Consider the following 20,523-nt stretch of genomic DNA (forward strand, 5'->3'; position numbering starts at 1 on the left):
ATTAACCTTAGGTAAATGATATTATCAACAAAATGAACCTGTACTTTATTAACCTGTATAATATGCTTTGTTACAAGGAAATTACGCACCCGAAAGCCGGTGTGCAATAGTAATCAAATTCTGCACGTAGAATGATAGTAAAAAAAAATAAAAAATTTATTACAATTTTTACAGCACGAGGATACATCATTAAAGAACGGTTTTGTCACAAATGTTATAAATCAGTTGGCAGACTGTTTGGCAGACTAAGTTTGGCAATTAATGTAATCTAATGTAATGTAAACTAATTGCCAGAGATGGCTTTAAAACTTGCAAATATGCAACATTTGTTATGAAACTGTTCTTAATGATGTATCCTTGTGCTATGATTTTGTAATGATGTTTTTATTATTTCACTACTATTCCGTGCGCCTCGTAAATCCAAATAATAAACAAACGGGCTTAGATTTAGAATGTAGTCGTAAGCCTCTTGCCTCTCATCTTCAGAATCTACAAATATTACACAAAATTTGTAAGAAAAACTTCAAAAAACTAAAGAATAATTGCAAATAAATCTTGTATGTTATGTAATCTTGTAGTATGTATATAATAATTGTACATTTTTAGGATTGGAAAGTCCCAAAAATGCCAAATAAATATGTTTGCTGATTTATGAACCTAAACATGTTTATTATTTTAAATAATAACAATCATTTGCATAAACAAAATAACAATAATTTATTAAATGCTAAATATTTTATACATAATTTTATTAGAAGACCAATATTGCATTAATTGCAATTTGTACACTCGAAAAGGATTAAAAAGGCACCGACTTATTGCATACGGATAAATACTACGTAGACTTTTATACTTTTATGTCACACTACGTTTGATAGAGAAGTCACATATAATTTCATACGAGTTATATAATGAATTTGTTTGGTCAAAATAGGTAATAGTATATTTCAAAAAGTAAATATATTTGTTTTTAGAATGAAAAAACGATAAGGAACATAAGCGAAAGTTTGCATCGACGACAAAACAAAAATTTAATAAATATTTTTCTTGAAAAATTGCTATTTTCATTTATAGATTTGTTTAAAAATGAAAATTCTTGGGTTTTTTTAAAATTCTTTTTAAATATATAAATTTGGTTTTTTTTATATTATTTAAATCAAAATCTTTGTTTACTTGTGTAATTTTTACTGTTTCCTTAGATTGTCTAAATGTTTTTATAATTAAAACCTATTGTAAGTACAGATATATGCTTATAATACACACACACACACACACACACACAAACACACACACACAGACAGAGAGAGAGGGAAAGAGATTCATTTATTGTGTATGTACTCACACCCACATACATACATTGATTTGTTTATTATATATATAATTATAAATATAATATAAAGATTTGTTAGCTTAGTTTGACGATTGTTAAATTTGTTTGAAAGTTATAATAAATTATAAACATTAATTTTAAAATATTGATGGCTTAGAAATATTTGAAATTTTGATCTGTAAATTTACAATTATTATTTTTAATATTTTTAAATTAATAAAATTTAAAACTTTATAGAAATATTTACATTATTGAAATACTTTTGTATTTGTTGCACTAAATTTTCATAATTTGCAAATTTTTTTTTTCCTTTTTTTTTCAGAAAAAAGTATTTTAGGAAATTAAAGTTTAATAATCAAATATGAAGCATTATAAATTTATTTAAAATTTTTAATAATATGTTTTCGAATGTTAACTCTATAAAATTTTTAATTGAGCAATTCAGAATTATTAATTTAAAGTAGTTTAAGAAACTTTAATATGTTTTTAATGTTATAGTGCAACATACAATTAATAATTCTTGCTGAAATAAAATTTTCAATATTATTAAATAGTTATAATGGATAGAATATATTTATTTTTAAAAATACAGAATAATTTTAACTCCGAGAATGCTACTTAAAAGCATTTTTTTTTTTTTTTTTGTCAGTTCTATTATTGTTTTATACTGGAGAATTAAGGTATTAAAGGTGTTATTTTAAGGTTTATATGCATCCATTTTTCATTGGTAGAGAAAGACATTTTCTTTTTTTGTTGAACTTTTTATTGATCAGTTAAATAAGTATATATTTTTAATATTGAAAATTTTATTTAAAAAAATACAGCGTAAAGAAATAAATCTTTTGTTTTTAAAGAATTTTATTACTTAATTGCCTGTTGCTGTAATTAGACTCTAGCATAAAATCGTTTGCCAAATTTGTTTCTTAGTAGCTTTTCATTCAGCTTTTAACTCTAATTATTGTACTGTATTTTGATATTGTTTATAATTTGAGACTACCGCCGTTTCTCCTGATGGTATGTACATCTTATTATGCATATTATTACCATACCGTTGATGTAGCTTATGAGGTAGCAATAGTTAATTCGCGCATCATTAAAAACTCTAATAATCACAGACACGAATAGGTACAGGGTGATTTTTAATTCACGCAAAACTTTAAACTCTAATAACTTTTCAACCGAATAAGATAGAACTTTTTAAATTTTATTTCTATGTAGTACAATGTTTACATTTTTGATGTCGACCATTGATTAATGTTAACAAGTCATTTTCGAAATGGTAGCGCTCACTTTAGAACAACGTGTGTTTATTGTAAGAATTATCATCAAAATTCTAATTTTCCAATTGGCGTGCAATCGGCGCTAGCGGCGTTATTGTAGTACCATTCTTCGATAAGAACGTCACTTCTTCTGCGTGTAAAAAGTAAAAAATTCGTATTTTAGGTAAAGGCTTCTGTATTATTGAAAGTATCTGCATCAAATTTGGTACGAATATTCTACAAAAATTATGTACGGGTTCCACCCCAACCCCTTTTCACTTAAGCCCGAACAATTTTTTGTGTTTTGCAGTTTCATTATTGTAAACACTCGGGTCAATAAATGTATATTTTGGATACCAAGATCGTCGTTTTCACCACTCCCTCCCAAAAGCCCGGGAAATAAAATAAATTTATTAATCATTTTTTAAAACTATTATTTTAAAAATTAGTGCATGCAATCTGTGACGTAAGGCGTATGTACCGGTACGTTCTACGTATTTTTGCGCGTGTTTGGACGTACGGTGTAGAAGTATACATAAATTACGATATGTAATTTCTAAATTTAATTTAATTTGTGACGTAATTTTTAATATAACTCATAAATCGGTCGGTATACGTATATATGTTTATATATTTATATTTAAATTATAGGTTAAGTAATTTAGATGCGAGAAACATTCCTTCCGGCTGTTTTAATGACTGGAAAGTCCGGAGAAATTAATACGGTATAAATTTTCCAAATTACTTAAATATTAGGCGATAACCAAACACGAAAATATAAAATGGAAAAAGTAGGACGTAATAAGAAAATTGAACGGAAAGAACGAGCGTGTTAAAGAAAAACAAAATGCCATTTTCTTCAGCATTCGGTCGTCGTTTAGTTACGTTTTATATATTTTTTTAATGCCGAATTATTGATTTTAATAAAAAATAATAATATTTATTTTATCGAATCGGTAGAATAACTTGCAGAAATAAGCTATTTGCCTTGATCTGGTCGTTTCAGAGCTTAGTGCTGTTGTAAAGTTTACACTTTTCCGTTAAAATATCCGAAAGAATACATTTTTGGACCGTTTCCAATATTTTCTGTTGTTCTCCTTTGCGAAAGGAAAGAAGAATAAAAAAGAAAAAAAACAAGGGAGCATTTTTATAACATTATTGATTTATTATTATATCGAGGCATAACTTACACTTGTAAATAGTTAGACTTTTAAAAACGCGAAACAAGGCCATTAAAAACGCCATAGCATTTGCAGAAAATGAAATTTATGCCACTGCCGAAAGTAAATTATCGGCGGCGGAAGTAAAAGTTTAAGAAATGTTCGACTTAAGCCATCGCATCGGCGGTTATAATAGAAGTATTGGTCGACTCGGCTGCCATTATTACTATGGTTGGCGACGGACACATCGACCAGCGACCAGACGGCGATGCACGAGGTCAGGGAGCTGCAGACGTACGAAGATGAGGAGGAGGAATCTGCCGGATGTTGTTGTCTTTCTAGTATTTGTCCGGAGCCATATCTAGTGCAGGTACGATTACGTCGACGGGCGGCATCTTAAATTTTAACGTTAAGACAGCGGCGAAAATTTTAATTAGATAAAGATTTCGGCGGGGACCGTTTACTCGACGTCCCACGTGATAAATCGAGTTAAAAAAAAAATTATTTACGCCTCTTAAAATTAGGCGGATAATTGAATTATCCTCCTAAGTTTCTCCAAAGATAAAGATGACGAAGGAAGCGATTGCTGATAGCGCGTACAAAAATTAATCGCTTTTAACTAGAATTCGTCAGTATTTGCGAAGAGGTGATAATTACTGAACGGTTCGTAAAAAATAGAACCAAGTTATTAAGTATAATCGAACGTGTCGCCATCCAGACGTCTTCTGTCAAATATGATCGTCCATCTTGAGATGATCTGGCATTGCGATAAGAATTTTTTTCTATTTTTTTTCCCTTCTCCTCCCCGTTTTATCGATTATTATAATTAGTTACGAATTCTCAGTTGTGACTTATCCCGTTTAAATCAGATTTCAATAAGGATGATGCGAAAGTGATGATGGAGACGGCGAGGAAACAATTTACATTTTTTTTAACTTCGGCACGATATTAATTTATTTACTGTATTATGCGCGATGTGTGTTTTTTAATTTCGTAACAAACTTGGCTATTAATCTTTACGCTGCAAATATCGATTAATTGAGATTGCTGGCATTCCTCTATTAATATTGAAGACTTCATTGCCTTCCGTGGGATATTTATCAAACTCTTACTTTTATTGCAAAGCATTTTGTCTTCCTACATAATGTAAAGTTTAGGCTGTTTGCCAGATTACGTTTTAGAGTAGTCTTTAGGCTTTTATGAGCAAATTTTATTAAATTAATTAATATTCCTTGTTGTTTTTGAATTTCTGTTTCTTTTTTTTAATTGTTTATCAATCATACATATACTTAAACTCAAAGTTTTTCGGCCATTCTTTTGTGCATTTAAATTAACATTTATAAAATCTAAATTACCAACTTTTTTTTTTATAACGTAAACGAAGTAATGTGTTTTTTAACGATTTTATTTAACTTGCCTTCTATCCTTCTCGAGTCTTGCAACTCAAATTTCGTCCACTTTTAATTAAGATACGAGGCCGAAACTTTGAGACACGTCTGTCCGGTGAAAATGCATTTAATGATGCTCTTTAGGACATTAAAACCATCGCTCTCCACCTTGAAACCAGATAAATATAACCAAATGGAGAATTTAATCGTGATGTGTGTATGTAAATGATGTACAGTACTGTACGTGGGGGTGAGGTCACCCCACAATCGTCCACCCCCGATTTCGAGAAACGTGACCAATGAAAGCATTTTTTTTTTTTTTTAAATAAAAAAAATGCTTTCATTGCTAAAAGTGTGTTGAGCTAATTGTTTATTTCTAATTAACGTTTTTATTTTATAAAATCCCAGTTTCGATTTCTATAGATTTCAGTTTATAACACACGAAATTAGAATTTGCATTTTGCGTTGGTGTGTAATTTCACGCTCCAGTGATGGGCAGAGAAAGAGAACATTTCCAAACTCTTATGATATGTAAAGTTTGTGGAAGAAAAATTTCTTCTTCTTCAATTTGCGAAAAATCTAAAATGTAATGTAAATGTAAATGGTTTAAAATATTTTCTTAGCGAAAAATATATATTTTGTGTATGAAAATTTTGAATTTTGTAAACGTTTTATTGGTATTAAAACTATAAAATTCATTCTCCCAGCAGTTTCATTTTAAATTCTAATAATTCTAAGATAAATGCTTATATAAACATAATAAAATCTTCGCTTTCAGTTATTGATTATTTATTTATAAATAGTACTGCATAAATTTCATAATTCAGGTTAAAAAAACAAATTTTTTTTTTTTTTTTTCTGTAGCTTCTACAAGAATTATATATTAACCTAATTTGTAATATTCAGAAGATTTTTACATATTCAGATTAAAATTTATTATTCATGAAATTGACTCGCAGGTGATGGAATGAAGATGCAGATTTCATCAGCATTTTTACCGAATGGATCGGGGAATTAGACTGCCCCGGGGGCGTTGCGGTGCCCTTTTTTTTAAATAAAACATTCGACCAATTTAACCTTTTTATTTTCTTAGAGTATATAATTATGTGATCGTCAAATTTGAGTATTCTATTCGTAAGAAATGACTTAAATATTTACCAAGATTAATGATGATCTATATTGTGTGTAACGTATACTTTGTATACAATAAGAATAACAAGATTGATATGTTTTAAAGCATTGTGAAAAGATTAATATGACTTTTTATATGTTTAAAATATTAAGGTTAGCATATATGTATCATATAAAATTGATGAATTGATCAGAAAAATGATGGATATAACTTCATATATTTTAGAATGTCAAAGTTCAGAAATGTACTTTTTCTTTTATTTTAGATGATTATAGCAGTGATTTATCATCACTTTCGTTTAAGAAACTTTATTTTAAAAATTAGTTTTTCCTCTCCACTTGAATTTTGGCACTGTTTATTGCCATGTTATCTACAATATTTTATCCTTCCTTGGAGGAGAGAATTTTTTTTTCTATAAAAACATAATTTATGATATGATATAGTTTTATGTATAAAAAAAAAAGATATTTATTTGAATGTTAATTATTAAATTATCAGTTTATAATATTTAATGTATATTTGATTTACATTAACTGTATTAATAATAATTTTTTTCACGTCACTTTGTACAATATTTAAAATTTTCCACAAATAATTATATGATTATAGCTATGCTAATTGAAAAAGATAGTAAGAAATTTATCCTTTTCTATTTCTTGATGAATAAATATCATTATATTTCAGGTGATAGCCTTCATTTGTGGTTTAATTGTGATTCTTTTGATGATTTTGTGCCTGGCTTCTTCGAACTGGTTGACGGCAGAAAAATTTCGTCAAGGATTATGGGAACAGTGTATTGATGACGATTCACCTTTACCATTACCATTCAATATTGAAAAGAAGCCTGGATGTTATCCAGCAAGAGAGGCCTGTAAGTTATTTTGCTTTTAATAAGTTTCAGTTATATATATATTTTTTTTGTTTGTATATGGAAATGTGACATGGATAATCTGCTGAGGGGATGCCTCCCAGGAGGACTTTCTATGGGAAACTAGACCCTATTTTAGTGTTACGAATGTGAAGAAAACCTGGAAAACTCCATTTGACCAACCTTTTCATTTCTTTTTAATTTAACTAATTGTAGTTTTAAATAAGAAGTTTGTTTAATGAATTAAATAACATTAATTTGTTATTAGTGTGGTAATAATTTTATTATAATAAAAGTTCTGATATAAAATTCTTTATAATTTCACTTTTTTGCATTGTAATTTGTAATTTTATATAGTGACCAGATGACCGAGTGGTTAAGGTTTCGACCTACCACTCTTGGGGACCTGGGATTGAATCTATGGATGGTAACCAGTAACAGATTTTGTCAGATAAAATTATCTGGGTCCTATAGTATCTTGATTTTTATTGTTTTGGATATTATTCTGGATATGTTTATGACAATCAAAATTATAAGCTATTACATAAAATACATCTAATTTCTTCACAATTTTAATTGATAACATAAAGTTAAGTTTGAATGCATTACACAAATATAATAATCTTGACTTTTAGTTCGTTATTGTCTCTCTTAATTCTTTATTCAAGTTTTACTTTTAATATTTGGAATTGTATTTTAGAAGTCACTCATTTTAATCATTATACTGGTTATTGAAACTTAAATTTATGATTTATTTTAGTCTCAAATTATAAGCAGATAGTCTGCAGTTAATTACATTACGATCTTATTTAATCGAGTAATAAGCAGTATTAATATAAATTAATATTATCGTCACGAAACATTGAGTAATATATTTATTTATTTAAAAAATAATTGAAATGCAAACTGAATTTATTATTTAAATTTTGAAAATTAAAATAATATAATTTTGTAAATTAAAAATATTGTCTTTTTTAGCCTATATTCAAGCAGCAGCTGCTTTGTGTGTCATAACGCTTATCTTTGATCTTGGAGCAACTGTGATGACTGGCTGCGGACTCTGCAGCAAAGATCCAACTAGGAAATACAAACTTTATCGTTATGCATTATATGTCATGGTCGGTGCATGTGAGTATTTTAAGTAATTTTATAATATAATAAATAATAATTGTGTGCATATAAAAATATTTTACTTGTAATGTATTATTTTTCATTGAATAATTTTACAGTATATAAATATTAGAAAAATTGTATTAAAGCACTAAATAAATTTATTTATATGAATGTACCAAAAGTAAAAGGAATAATCTCGATATAAATAAGTAAACTGCATTTAACAGTCACATAATGTATTCTATTTAATGTACATTGCCTTGATGTTTTGCCAAGTTTGTAAGCTGACTTAGTGTCAGTATTGTAGTCTGAGATTTTTTTTTTTTTTTACTTTTCTTTTATCCAATTCAAATAAAAATAGATACAAAATGAGTAATTATTTTTTTTGTAAATTGAAGTTTTGTGGTTTTAGTATTTTATAGAAAACAAGTTTAGTTGAAATCATGTTCAGTAATTGTGTTAAATGCGTGTATAAAATTTAAATTTTAAAAATTTAAGAAGTAACATGTAAAACATTCCAAAAATTTTAATTTTTTGATACTAATTCCCTTCCAAATATATTATGAATATGTTAAAAGTTGTTTTAGCATATTCATAATATAAAAAAATTTTCAATATTCAATATAAATTTACAGAAGAATTTTCTATACAGTAAAACTTCTCTAACTTAAACATCTGTAACTCGAATATTTCTTTAACTTGAAGAAAACGAAGCATTTGGTAGGTCTCGGTGGAATAGCATAGGAACTTAATGTCTCTAACTTGAATTTCTTAACTCGAATTTTCTCTAACTTAAAAATTTTTTCTTGTTCCTCACACTGCTTTATGTTACTTTCAACTTCCCCAACTCAAATTTTAATATTTATTCTATCCAAAGTGATCCTAATTATTGGTTTTTTTTATGAAATTTTCAGAAAGTTAGTTGTATCTATTCTCCAAAACCAATTTTTAGACATTATTTCAGTCCAAAGTGAGAGGTCCCCTTGTTTTATCTTAAAAAGATGTACCTGCAAAACTGCTTGATTCAATTAATTACATTGAACATTTTGCTGAAAGTAGTAGTTACACAAGCTGTTAAAAAAAAAAAATCTATTGAAGATTCTTTATGTAATGCAAGAGAGATAAAAGTACAAATCTGTTCAGAATCGGCATTTTTACTCTATTGTTCTCTAACTCATCTGTAACTCAAAGTTTTCCAGCTCCTTGGAGTTTTGAATTAGAGAAGTTTTACTGTATTTTGTTTGTTGCATATATTAATACTTTTAAATTAAAACTTTATATATATTTGAAATATAAATAAGTAATTAATATTTAAAGTTATTCATGTATTCTGAAAAAATAAAGCACTTGTAATTATTGCATTGTAATATAATTAACACATTTTCTGACATATAAGATGAACTTTTCTGAAAAATACTGTCTGAAAATAGGATGTTGCTTATATGCCTACAAATACAAACATGTTTTTATTTATGAAATGAAAAGTTGTTGCAATGTTGTTGTTAAAGCCAAATGATTACCAGATTAAATCTTGCTATATTAATGCTGCTATTAATAATTAAAATGTTAAATGATTTTGCCTAGAAGTAGGCATTAGGTGCCATCTCTTATTAAATTATAATTAAATTAATTATAGATGATACCTAACTCCTATCTCTAGGCCAAATTACTTAGCATTTTAATTATTAATAGTAGCAGTAATATAGCCAGATCTAATTTGGCTTTAACATAACTACCAGGTTTGTAGATGTTTATATTTGTAATGTTGTTGCTTGTACTTGAATGTTCTTTATTTTTGTATCTAAATACATTTTACACACTACATTTGGTGTGTAAAAATGTATTTAGATTGTATTAAAATTAAAATGAAAAATTGTATGAAAATTACAATACTTAATTTTTTAATAAAGTAGACTAGAAATGTACTGAAATATTTTTCCAAAAATGCCTTTGGAAAATAGGACATGTCTCATACATCAGAAAATATAGTGTTTACTGTATAGATGTTCAGAAACTGTGAATAATGCTACTAACTAAAATGGATTTATTTATAAATTCAAGCAAGAAAGAACAAAAAGTGTAAATAGTAAACAATGAAATTTTCAAAGTTTTTATTATTTATACTTTTGTTCTTATTTCTTTCTTTTTTGAATTTATAAATAAATCCATTTTAGTTAGATATTCAGAAACTGTGAATAATTCTACTATGTAAAATGTTTCTCAGGTCAAAGAACTATGCTAAATTAGATAATTATTAAATACATTACTTTATAAATTGAAACTTAAATTAAAGTAAAATATATAATAAAACTTTATTATATTTATATATTTGTGTGTATTACTTAATTTAAAAGATACTATTAAATGTAAATATATTAAATTTATTGACATCATGAATTTCTTAAGATTTATTGAAGAATATTTGCATTCATTCTTATAATTATAGACATATAGGCTACCATCTATTAATAATGTTAATTATTAAATAATTTGCAATGATAATTTAATTTAGAAACATCTGTTATAGAAAAAGTATGGTTTAGGCAGAGATGGGCAACCCACGGCCCGCAGTAATATTTTTTGCAGCCTGCTTCACATAAAATATGAATAAATATATCAATTTTCCAGCTTAAGGAAGTATGCAGCAAAAATTCAAACGTAATTTTTAAAACTTATGTATGTGAATAGTTTTTCCGCAATAAATTTAGTAAAATTAAAACAAAAAACCGGCTAACAGACACATTGAATCTAATTTAAAACTAGCAGTGAATAATATTTAATCAAATATTTCCTATATATTATGTTTACATCTGTGCCAGAAGCTAAATTAATTATATTTATGCTAATTTATAATTATATATTAATAAATAATTGTGGTTTACCAACATTTTTTTTTCTGTTTTTTTGTTTATGTGGCCCACGTCAGTTCAAAAGTTTTGAAATGTGGCCCTTACATAGAAAAAGGTCGCCCATCTCTGGTTTATAGTGAGATTTGACGTTGCAATTCTTGGTGTTAAAAGATTATATATATATAAATGATTAATCTAACAAATTATATGAAGGATTTACTTAATTTTTGGCTTTGTTAAAGTAATTTTCTGAAACAGTTTATATTCATATAAAATTATATGAAAGAAATAAAACTTAGAATATGTGTTGCAAATTGGGATTTTTTAAAGAACTTTAAATTTAATAAGTTTATTATAGAATTTTTATTGTTAAAAATTTGAACATCATTTGGATCAGCTTTAATGTTTATTGACATTATATTTTAATCTAAAGATTGTCAGCTAGTAAAACAACATTATCTTAACAAATAACAGCATCGGAAAGTCTGTGCAAATTTAAATATTTCGTATACAGTAAACTCCCGATTATCCAGGCTAATGGTGGGGAGAGGTGGCACGGATAATCCGAACTATAATTATTTATTTCTAAAATACAACATATACACTTCTAAGGCAGACAATTATTTTAACATGTTTAATGCTCATTATTAAGAAAATCTGTGATTTTGGTTTGTTTGCAGGAATCTTTTAACGATTTTTTAGTATCAGTTCGAATTTTTCTAAGAGCTATTATGTCGTTATACTCGAATTCCCATTGGTCGACGTATTCCAACAAAGTGTCAACAGAATTCGGGGCCGTGTTGTGACTAATGCGATTGATAATTTCTTCTTCTCTACTTTCAGAATCATTCTCTTGCTCTTTTGGTTGAATGAGATTGGAAATAATATCCGCATCACTCATTATTTGAAAACCTCCATCACACGAATCACGTTCTAACCACTCCTCAATATTTTCTCTATCAACATTTTCAAAGCCATGTAAATTTGCACTTAGCTCACTTATTTCAGATACTGTTTCACTTATCTCGGGCTTGATAGAATCCAAAAAATCACCTTCTACATTTGGTAGAATTTTCCTCCACGATCGAACGAGTGTTATTAGCTTTATTTTGTTCCAAGATTGAGTTACACCATGTATCGCATCCAGTATTGTCATTTTTTTCCAAAATTTAATCAAATCATTACCTTCATTACATTTTTTAAAAATTAAATTCATGCACGGATAATCTGCACACGGCTAATCGGGAGTTTACTGTATATCATAAATTTAATATCTAAAGTAAAAAAGTGGTTCTTGGGTAGGGTGAAAAACATTTATTTATAAATATTTTTCTGTCATTAAAATATTCAATGAAATCTTCACAAAATTTATTTTTTTTTTTTTTGTTGAAAAAAAATTAAAAATAAATTTCTTCTTTACAAAAGAAATTAAAAAATGGATTATCTACCATATTTTACGGACTATAAGACGCACTTTTTTCTTCGAAAAATTGCCTCCAAAATTCAGGTGCATCTTATAGTCCGTAGCGTCTTATAGGTATTTTTTTTTTTTAAATTGTTTAAAAATTAAGGTGCGTCTTATAGTCCATAGCGTCTTATAGTCCGTAAAATACGGTATTTAGAAAATTCTTTCTCAATTCATATTATTTTAGACCTTTCATTAGAAAATCTTCATTTCTGTTAATTTTTTTTCTACAGATCAGTTGATCTTTTAATGTTTTTCTTTATTCTTTATAAAAGGTATTACTACTATCAATTATTGTGTCATTAATAGGTTAAACTGTAGTATAATAGATTTTATTAGTTTTATCTTAAATCTATGTTGTTATATAAAAACAATAATATATGTGTTAGTCAAGAAAACAATAAATGTGTATATAATTTTATTTTCTATTTTCAGTATTATCAATATTAATTGCACTTGTCATATATCCTGCTTGCTTTGCTGCTGAGATTGAAGACAGCAACAGACAAGTTTGGGAATTTGGATGGGCCTATGGTGTTGGATGGGGAGCAGCAATCTTTTTGTTTGGTGCCATTCTTTTGTTACTCTGTGACAAAGAAACAGAAGAAATTTATTACAAGGAACGGACCGTCACTCACGACGACGGCAGTGCGTAACAAATCGACTGCACTGTATATATATCACATATCGTCCATCCAAAATCATTGTCCAGTGTGTTAAAAGTCACCTCTTTGTATGATCACTCCTGATAGATTCAACAATTTGAGCTGTGAAATAGTGACAGCACCAAAATCAGTTATTAGAAAATATACTTGTGTAATATTGACAATCCCATCTCCAGACATTTTATATTAACTAAAATTCCTTTAAATTAATATTCTCTCACTACATACATTTGCATTAACAAAAGAACTATAATATATAAATATTGCATAAAATAAAACTTTCTTTTTATTAAAAACCATTCAACATATTAACCATTAAACATGTGATCAAACATCACAGCCAATTATTCAGGGGTGCTATTGAAACTTCATTTAAATATATTAATGCTGCATACAATTTAAAAGCAGCGGTATATAATCTAAATATTTGCTAACGACAGGGTCCTTCCCCTATTTTCTACCTCAAAAGTTTTATCTCATTCATATTTAGATTTTTTGATAGGGTTGTTGTTATAAAGAAAAATAAAATCACAAATAAATATTGTTTATAAAATCTATTATTATTATTCTATATTGGCCTTTTGAATTTCGCTTTGTGTTGTTTGAAAGAACACTGGCACAGGTTAATGAAAACTATATTGCTAATTAACTTATCAAAGACAGTAAATTTGTTTTGTAACGCATTTTTTAAAATCTATCATTGCTAATTATTTGTAAATTGCCAAATAGATAACTACAAAGCCGTATACCAGAACGTGGTGATAGGAAGGATTTTGATAATTTTATTTGTTTAAGTGTACTTAGTGTTATTTATTTGAATTATTTAAAATATAGGAAAATCAAATTTAAAATCTAAAATATTATCATCATCATGTATTTTATAAATAGAAATTTATTTGAATATATTTGTGATTGTGTGAAGTTTTAATTTATTGGATTGTTTTTGCAAATTGTCAAATTTTTGTTTTAAATATTATCTTTTTAAAAAAAATACAAAACAAAAATTTGTAATGCCAATTATTTTTAAGCAGGCATAAAATTAAGGATGCACATCAAACTGTGATGAAATATAATTTTTAGTTGTTAAAATTTTTAGTAATATACTGAGATGTGCTGAATATTCAGCATTGAAGGGCACAGTGTATAGTATTTGCAATAGATGTCATGTTCCTGAATTGCTGTCTTATGAATCAATACAGAAATTGTATGTATGTGCCAATCTAAGTTGTTAGGAAATAAAACTACATACTCAAGTTGTATATAGTAATATTGTGTTTAAAATTATTTTTGTGAAAATGTTATTTTTAACATTCTATAGTTTTTTGTTCTACAATCTGAAATTTATATTGTTGTTCTCAGTTGTTTTTCCTGAAAATTAACTATTTTCCTGTCAACTTAGTCACCCTCCAGTACAAAGCTCAATTACGATAATCGTAACGTTTTATAGGAAAACACTGCCTTTCACTGCTCTTCGTTTATAAGCAGCTTAAGCATTGCTATGTTAATTCAGTCTTTTTATTATATATTTACAAAATATAAGCACTTGTCAGCACCTAATGGAAGTTATTAAAATTTTGGTGAATACGACTTGTCTTTGTTCTATTTTTTTTAAATTTTAATTATATTGAACATTATTTTATGCAATAAAATTCACTTTATCCTATTACAAGTATTCATGTATTAAAGAATAATTTAATAATTTAGATTTTATAATTAAAAACTATCATAAAATGCTAAAATATTTTTAAATATAGTTTCTTTTTTCATTTGAAAATATTTTATAAAACATTTACTTTGGGATGAGTACACTCAAGAAGATCTCACGACTGTTCCAGATTGGCAGTACTGGTATATAAAAGTTTTAGATATGTAAAGAAGAATTTTCTCGCATTAAAATAAAATTAGCTAATTAAATCTTTGTGCATTCATTAAATAAAATAAGAAGAAACTTCTACAATAGAAATGTTCAGACTTTGTTTTAAAATCCTATTGACGCCAACCGAAATTAGAAGCGAAACACGAGTTTGAGAAAATTTTCTTTAGGCCCTTATTTAAAACGTGGAAAATTTATAATTAAACAAAATTAGCTTGTGATTACTTTCCAAATTAATTCAATTTGTTTACAATATTTAAATATTTACTGCATCTGAGCTTTTAAACTGAAATTTTTAACTTTTATTTCTTTAAATACATTTTGAAAATAAAAACATTTTTTTTTTCATTCACTTTTCCTCTTCAGATTTCAAATTTACAAAATTTTTAATGAAATTTTAATCATTTATTATGAATTAGAAAAATTTATATACCTTTATAATAAAAGTTTACTTTTTTATTGCTACGATTTTCCTCCAGTTATTCAGTTATTTAAACAAAAACATTAAGCTTTTAATATGTGAATGACATTCTAACCTCGAACGGCAACGATAAAATGGTTTTGTCGACAATTTTCACAAATTTTATTGGACGAAGCAGTGAAATCATCTTATAAAACATAGCAAAAAATAGTTTACCAGATCTTTGCTTTTATGCTAATTTTCAAACCCTTACTTTTATTATATTTCATAAATTATAATACGCTTAATCATTATTATTATTACTTATTAATTGCTAATATATCTTTAAATAAGAAATACTGTACTCCTAGATATAATATAAATCTAGAAATACATCTGTGTTGATAATGAAATATTTGTATACATCATTCTCTTCATTCAAACAATAGAACTTAAATATCTTACTTCAATGTTTATTTAGATATTAGCATTATCTAGAATATTTTCCTCTTTTTCATGTTATCAGAGATTTGAGTCTGTACGATCACTATCTAAGAATATGCTAAATACTTGTATTTTACAAACTTTACATTCTGCAAATTGATTTAGCGTTAAACATAGCTCGAAACAGTTTTTTAAAAATGATAAATTTTTTATAAGTTGTACTTTAAAATATATAAAATTCTTAGCAATAAAACATTTTTATTGTGAAATTGTTATTTGTTTATTTTATTAAATCAAAATTGATTAATTCTGATATATATTATTACAGAGCAAATATTGTTTTTTTTTTATTATTCTGATATATGTTTTAAATTAATGCTTTGTTAGCTTAGATTGCAATTGAAAATGAATGAAAGGTATTAAACTCTTAATTAAAATGGCTGAATTAAAAATTAAAGATTTTGAAGAAACTATTTCTACTTATTATTATTAGGTAAACTGTAACTTTTGTCTGCCTATAAGATGTTTTAAAATTAAATTATTTATTTAATATTGGAGAAAATGTCAAATTTCTTTCCCTCTAAAACTTGTTTAAATGTTAAGTTAGTTTTAGAGGGAAAAAAATTTAATTAGGGCAATAAATATTTCAATTTTAATACTTCGATATTCCAACTTCTTTAATTAACTGATTTATATGTCAACATAAAAAATTCTTTAATTATATCTTTCACAAGAGAGATTTTTTTTGCCGATCAAACGCCGAAGCAGGGGTTAGGCAAGTTTCCATAATATTTTGTGAATAAAACTAAATTTTCAGTTTTATCTCAATCGGCCACGTTTAATAACGTGTAGATTAGATTAATTTGTTCGGTCTGCAAAGGCTGGTTTTACATGGAACACCCTGTACTATAGTTTACTGTTTCAAAAATAAATTGCAGATGACAAGTCAATTGTTAGGTCTTATTATCATAAAATAATTTAAAGTAGATGAGGTTTTGACTTTCCAAACTATTCTCTTTTTATTCCTATGTCTTTTCTTTTTTATATTATTATGAATTATGGAACTTTTTTGTTATGTTATCTTCATTTGTCTCTCTCCATATATTCCAGCTCAATAAAGTTTTCATAATGTGTGAACACATTTATTAACTTCAGATACTTTAAAATATATGTAAACATTTATCTACTTGTAAAACCATGCAACATGTTTACTTATGTAGCATTTTATAGACTCTTAGTCTCTTTTCTTAAGACAATTATCCTTAATGGACTGGAGTTGCTGGAAGTATATAATGTGCTGATAAGATTTCTCACATAAAATTATTATGAATAACTTGTTATAACATTTCTTAAATTTATTAAAATGCATAAATGGGTGCAAGTACGATAAATATAATAAGATTTAGAAATATACATAATGGTCGCATAATATCTGACCATCCTGCTGAATTTACTTGTGTAGAGCATAGTGGAAGCTCTACTATTGACTTTACTATTTGTTCCGAATTTCTGCTGGATTTATGTGCAGACTTTAAGGTGTTAAAGCAAAAAAAGAAAAGATTTTTTGCAAACTTGGAAACTACTATAATAAATGATGACCAAAAATGTTTACCTTTTCCTTTAACAATTAAAAAATTCCGGATTAACATCCATTCCAGCAACAAACTCTGCAAAAATAAATTTTGAAACACGGTCAAATTTCTATGCACGATTTCCAAAATCCTTTGTATTCAATTTTCTTCGACTATAAAACCACTTCATAACGAATATCTAGATTCGAAATTCACAGCAGAAGAATTAAATGACTCAATAAGATGCACGGTAATTCATCACCGGGAGGTGATCATATCCCGATTAAATTTCTTAGACCTTGCTGAATTTGGTAGTAATTTAAGTTACTTGATTTAACAAAATGTATAACACACTTTTATATCCTGGTTCATGGAATTCTGTTTGGCTCTATATGATATTCAAAAGGGGTGATAAACTCCTTAATAATTACCGACCAATAGCTCTTTTACCCACTTTAAGAAAATCCTTTACGGGAATTTTATCAAAAAAAAAAAAAAAAAAGTTGTTTATGGTTCCAAGATGGCGGCTCGTCTGATTCCAGCAAGGAAACAGTGGAGACGCACGTTCTAACCTAACTTAACCTATTCTAATAATTTTGTTGGCAATAATTATGGTAATTTATTAGAATAGGTTAGGCTAGGTTAGAACGTGCGTCCCCACTGTTTCCCTTCTATTTTCTGGAATCGGAGACGAACCGCCATCTTGGAACCATAGGTAACATTAACCAAAAAATTTAACGATGGACTAGTGAAATGGATTTAGAATCCAAATTTCAATATGCATATGTAAAAAACAGCAACAAAAATATTGCAAATTTCGACCCTCTATCAGTCATTCAACTTCACTTGTCTGAAAAACATACGAAACTATTTACAGCTTTTATAGATATTGAAAAAGCTGTTGATACGATCTATGTACCACTTTGGTCCAAAGTTTGAGAGAGAAAGGAGCAGATAAAAGGTTTTCCTACACTGCGCTTAAATTGTTTTTGGACTATAACACTAACATTATTCAAAGAAACAACGTATCTCCTTTTTGTAAGGCTAGCCGCTGAGTGTGTTTGTAGGATCGTTGCGCGGTCACGACTATCGTATGGGAATGAAAAAACTCTGAGACAGGTTTTTCATCATTTAACCCGTTTATTATATTACAAAAGTTTCGTCGCAACACAGCTCAGGAAGCGAGAGAAAACTTCCAACAAGCGTCCGACGTTCAGTAGGAAGTTCTTCCTTCTGTTCCTCGATGACGGACGTCGAGACAGACGGCTTCGAGCGATGTCCTCCGGCGAAAGGGTGGATCTGGGCGAACGAAAGAGCGACGGTAAGTCCCAGGAGTCGACAGATCTGTTGCTGCTGATCTGCAGGATCGCAAAAATTCCTGAAGTGGAGCACCAAGAACGTCACGTCCGTCTGAATCGCGCGTATTTATCAGTTTTACCCCTAAAGTCGTCTTTTGATTGGTCTCCCGTCGTCACCCGGTGACAATTCGAAACCTGTCGGAGAGCGCGGGAGAGGTCAACTTCGTCACTGAATACGACTCCTCTCAAACCACGTTTCCCCCGACTTTGGTCTTTTCCATACAATTCATCTTTTGTTTTAATAATTAATTAAAAAAAAAAAAACTACTTTTATTGTTCAACCGAGACCTTTAATTTCTCGATTGATTGTCCACATTCGGACCCCCAAACCGACTTCCGAGCGGGACCTAGCAATTTAAATAATCCCGTGGAATTCTACAGGGCGGTCCGCTTTCTCTATACCTGTTTAATGTTTATCTGACTGGAATTGACCAACTCTTCACAAACTCCACTGATGGCATCGAAATTGCAGGCAGACCTTTTCGTTATAATCCTACAAACATTCGGTGTAAGTACTGTACCTCTTGTTTGAGAATAATATTTTATGATTGGAAATACAGATATTCATTACTTATAGATTCTGCAATATCACAAAGGTAAAAATAAAAGAATTTTAAGCTCAGCAAAATTAGGTGTTGGCGAAATTGAAGTGAATTATTTGCCGAGAAAGAGCTGGATAGATATGATCAAATAGGATTAATGTCGGACGCAAATGCGGATAAAATGTTTTGACTACAGTGAGAAAAGCTATTACAAAGACAACACGTAACTCTCGTATGTTGTCAGGCGTGCCCAACAACATACGAGAGTTTGTGGCAGCCATTTTGGTCGACTCGTATTTACTGGCACAAGCGAATTACGTTTAAAGAAAAGTTCATTATTCGTAGGAAATAAATATATAAATTTTTAAAATAAAAATTGTTATTGGTGCGATTCAAACGACTTTTCAATATTACATATACTAAGACTGTGAGAAGTTTACTCAAATACGAAAGTAACATGGAATATCTCACATAATACAGCAAAGTCCGACGATGACGGACCGGATATGTCGTCCCCTGTCCCTCACCACCCGGTCGCCCCATTGTGGACCTGGCCGAACCCATAATGGACTTGTTAAAAGAGTTCCTCTTAGTGTCCACGAGACGGAAAGAGTTAAGAAAACAAATAACTTTCGAATGAGATATTCAGAATTACTTTAAGTGTTTGAGGGTGGAATATTTGACTACCGAAAATCGGCAACTGATTCCTGTATATGTAATCAGTCAATGACTTTTTCATTTGGCCCGGATCACTATCGTGACACTCAATTTTCGATTTTGTTACAGTTACACGACACGTGGCGTTCTGCCGAGGGGATGCCTTCAGGAAGGACTTTTCTATAAGAAACTGGCCTTTATTTAGATACTACAAACGTGAAGAAAACTCGAAAAATTCCACGTGGTCAACCCGTTGGTGAGACGAGAACCGCCGACCAATTATTAGTGTTTATCGGTTTTATGGTGGGCACGAAGAAAATTTGTATTTAAGGTAACAGCCTACCGCTCTGGAGTACCCGAAATCGTATGCAGACGGTTTTTTTTTTTTTTTTTATAACTCTTTCCACCCAGTAGGCACTAAGAGGGCCTCTTATAGCAAGCCCATTATG

General features: G+C 28.4%; 1 protein-coding gene across 2 annotated transcripts in view; it reads left to right on the top strand.

Moving 5' to 3' along the window:
* LOC136990191 (transmembrane protein 47-like) overlaps window positions 1-15,143 on the top strand; it is a 41,883-nt gene extending 26,740 nt beyond the window's left edge. For both annotated transcript variants that reach the window (XM_067288560.1, XM_067288559.1), the window contains exons 4-6: window positions 6,954-7,140; window positions 8,116-8,265; window positions 13,000-15,143. In XM_067288560.1, the coding sequence (XP_067144661.1) occupies window positions 6,954-7,140; window positions 8,116-8,265; window positions 13,000-13,220 (558 nt within the window). In that variant the 3' untranslated portion in view covers window positions 13,221-15,143. The remainder of the gene's footprint in view (window positions 1-6,953; window positions 7,141-8,115; window positions 8,266-12,999) is intronic.
* The last annotated feature ends 5,380 nt before the right edge of the window (window positions 15,144-20,523 follow it).

Source organism: Centruroides vittatus, unplaced genomic scaffold, assembly GCF_030686945.1.
Source record: "Centruroides vittatus isolate TY-2023 unplaced genomic scaffold, ASM3068694v2 scaffold_861, whole genome shotgun sequence".
Classification (NCBI taxonomy): Eukaryota; Metazoa; Arthropoda; class Arachnida; order Scorpiones; family Buthidae; genus Centruroides; species Centruroides vittatus.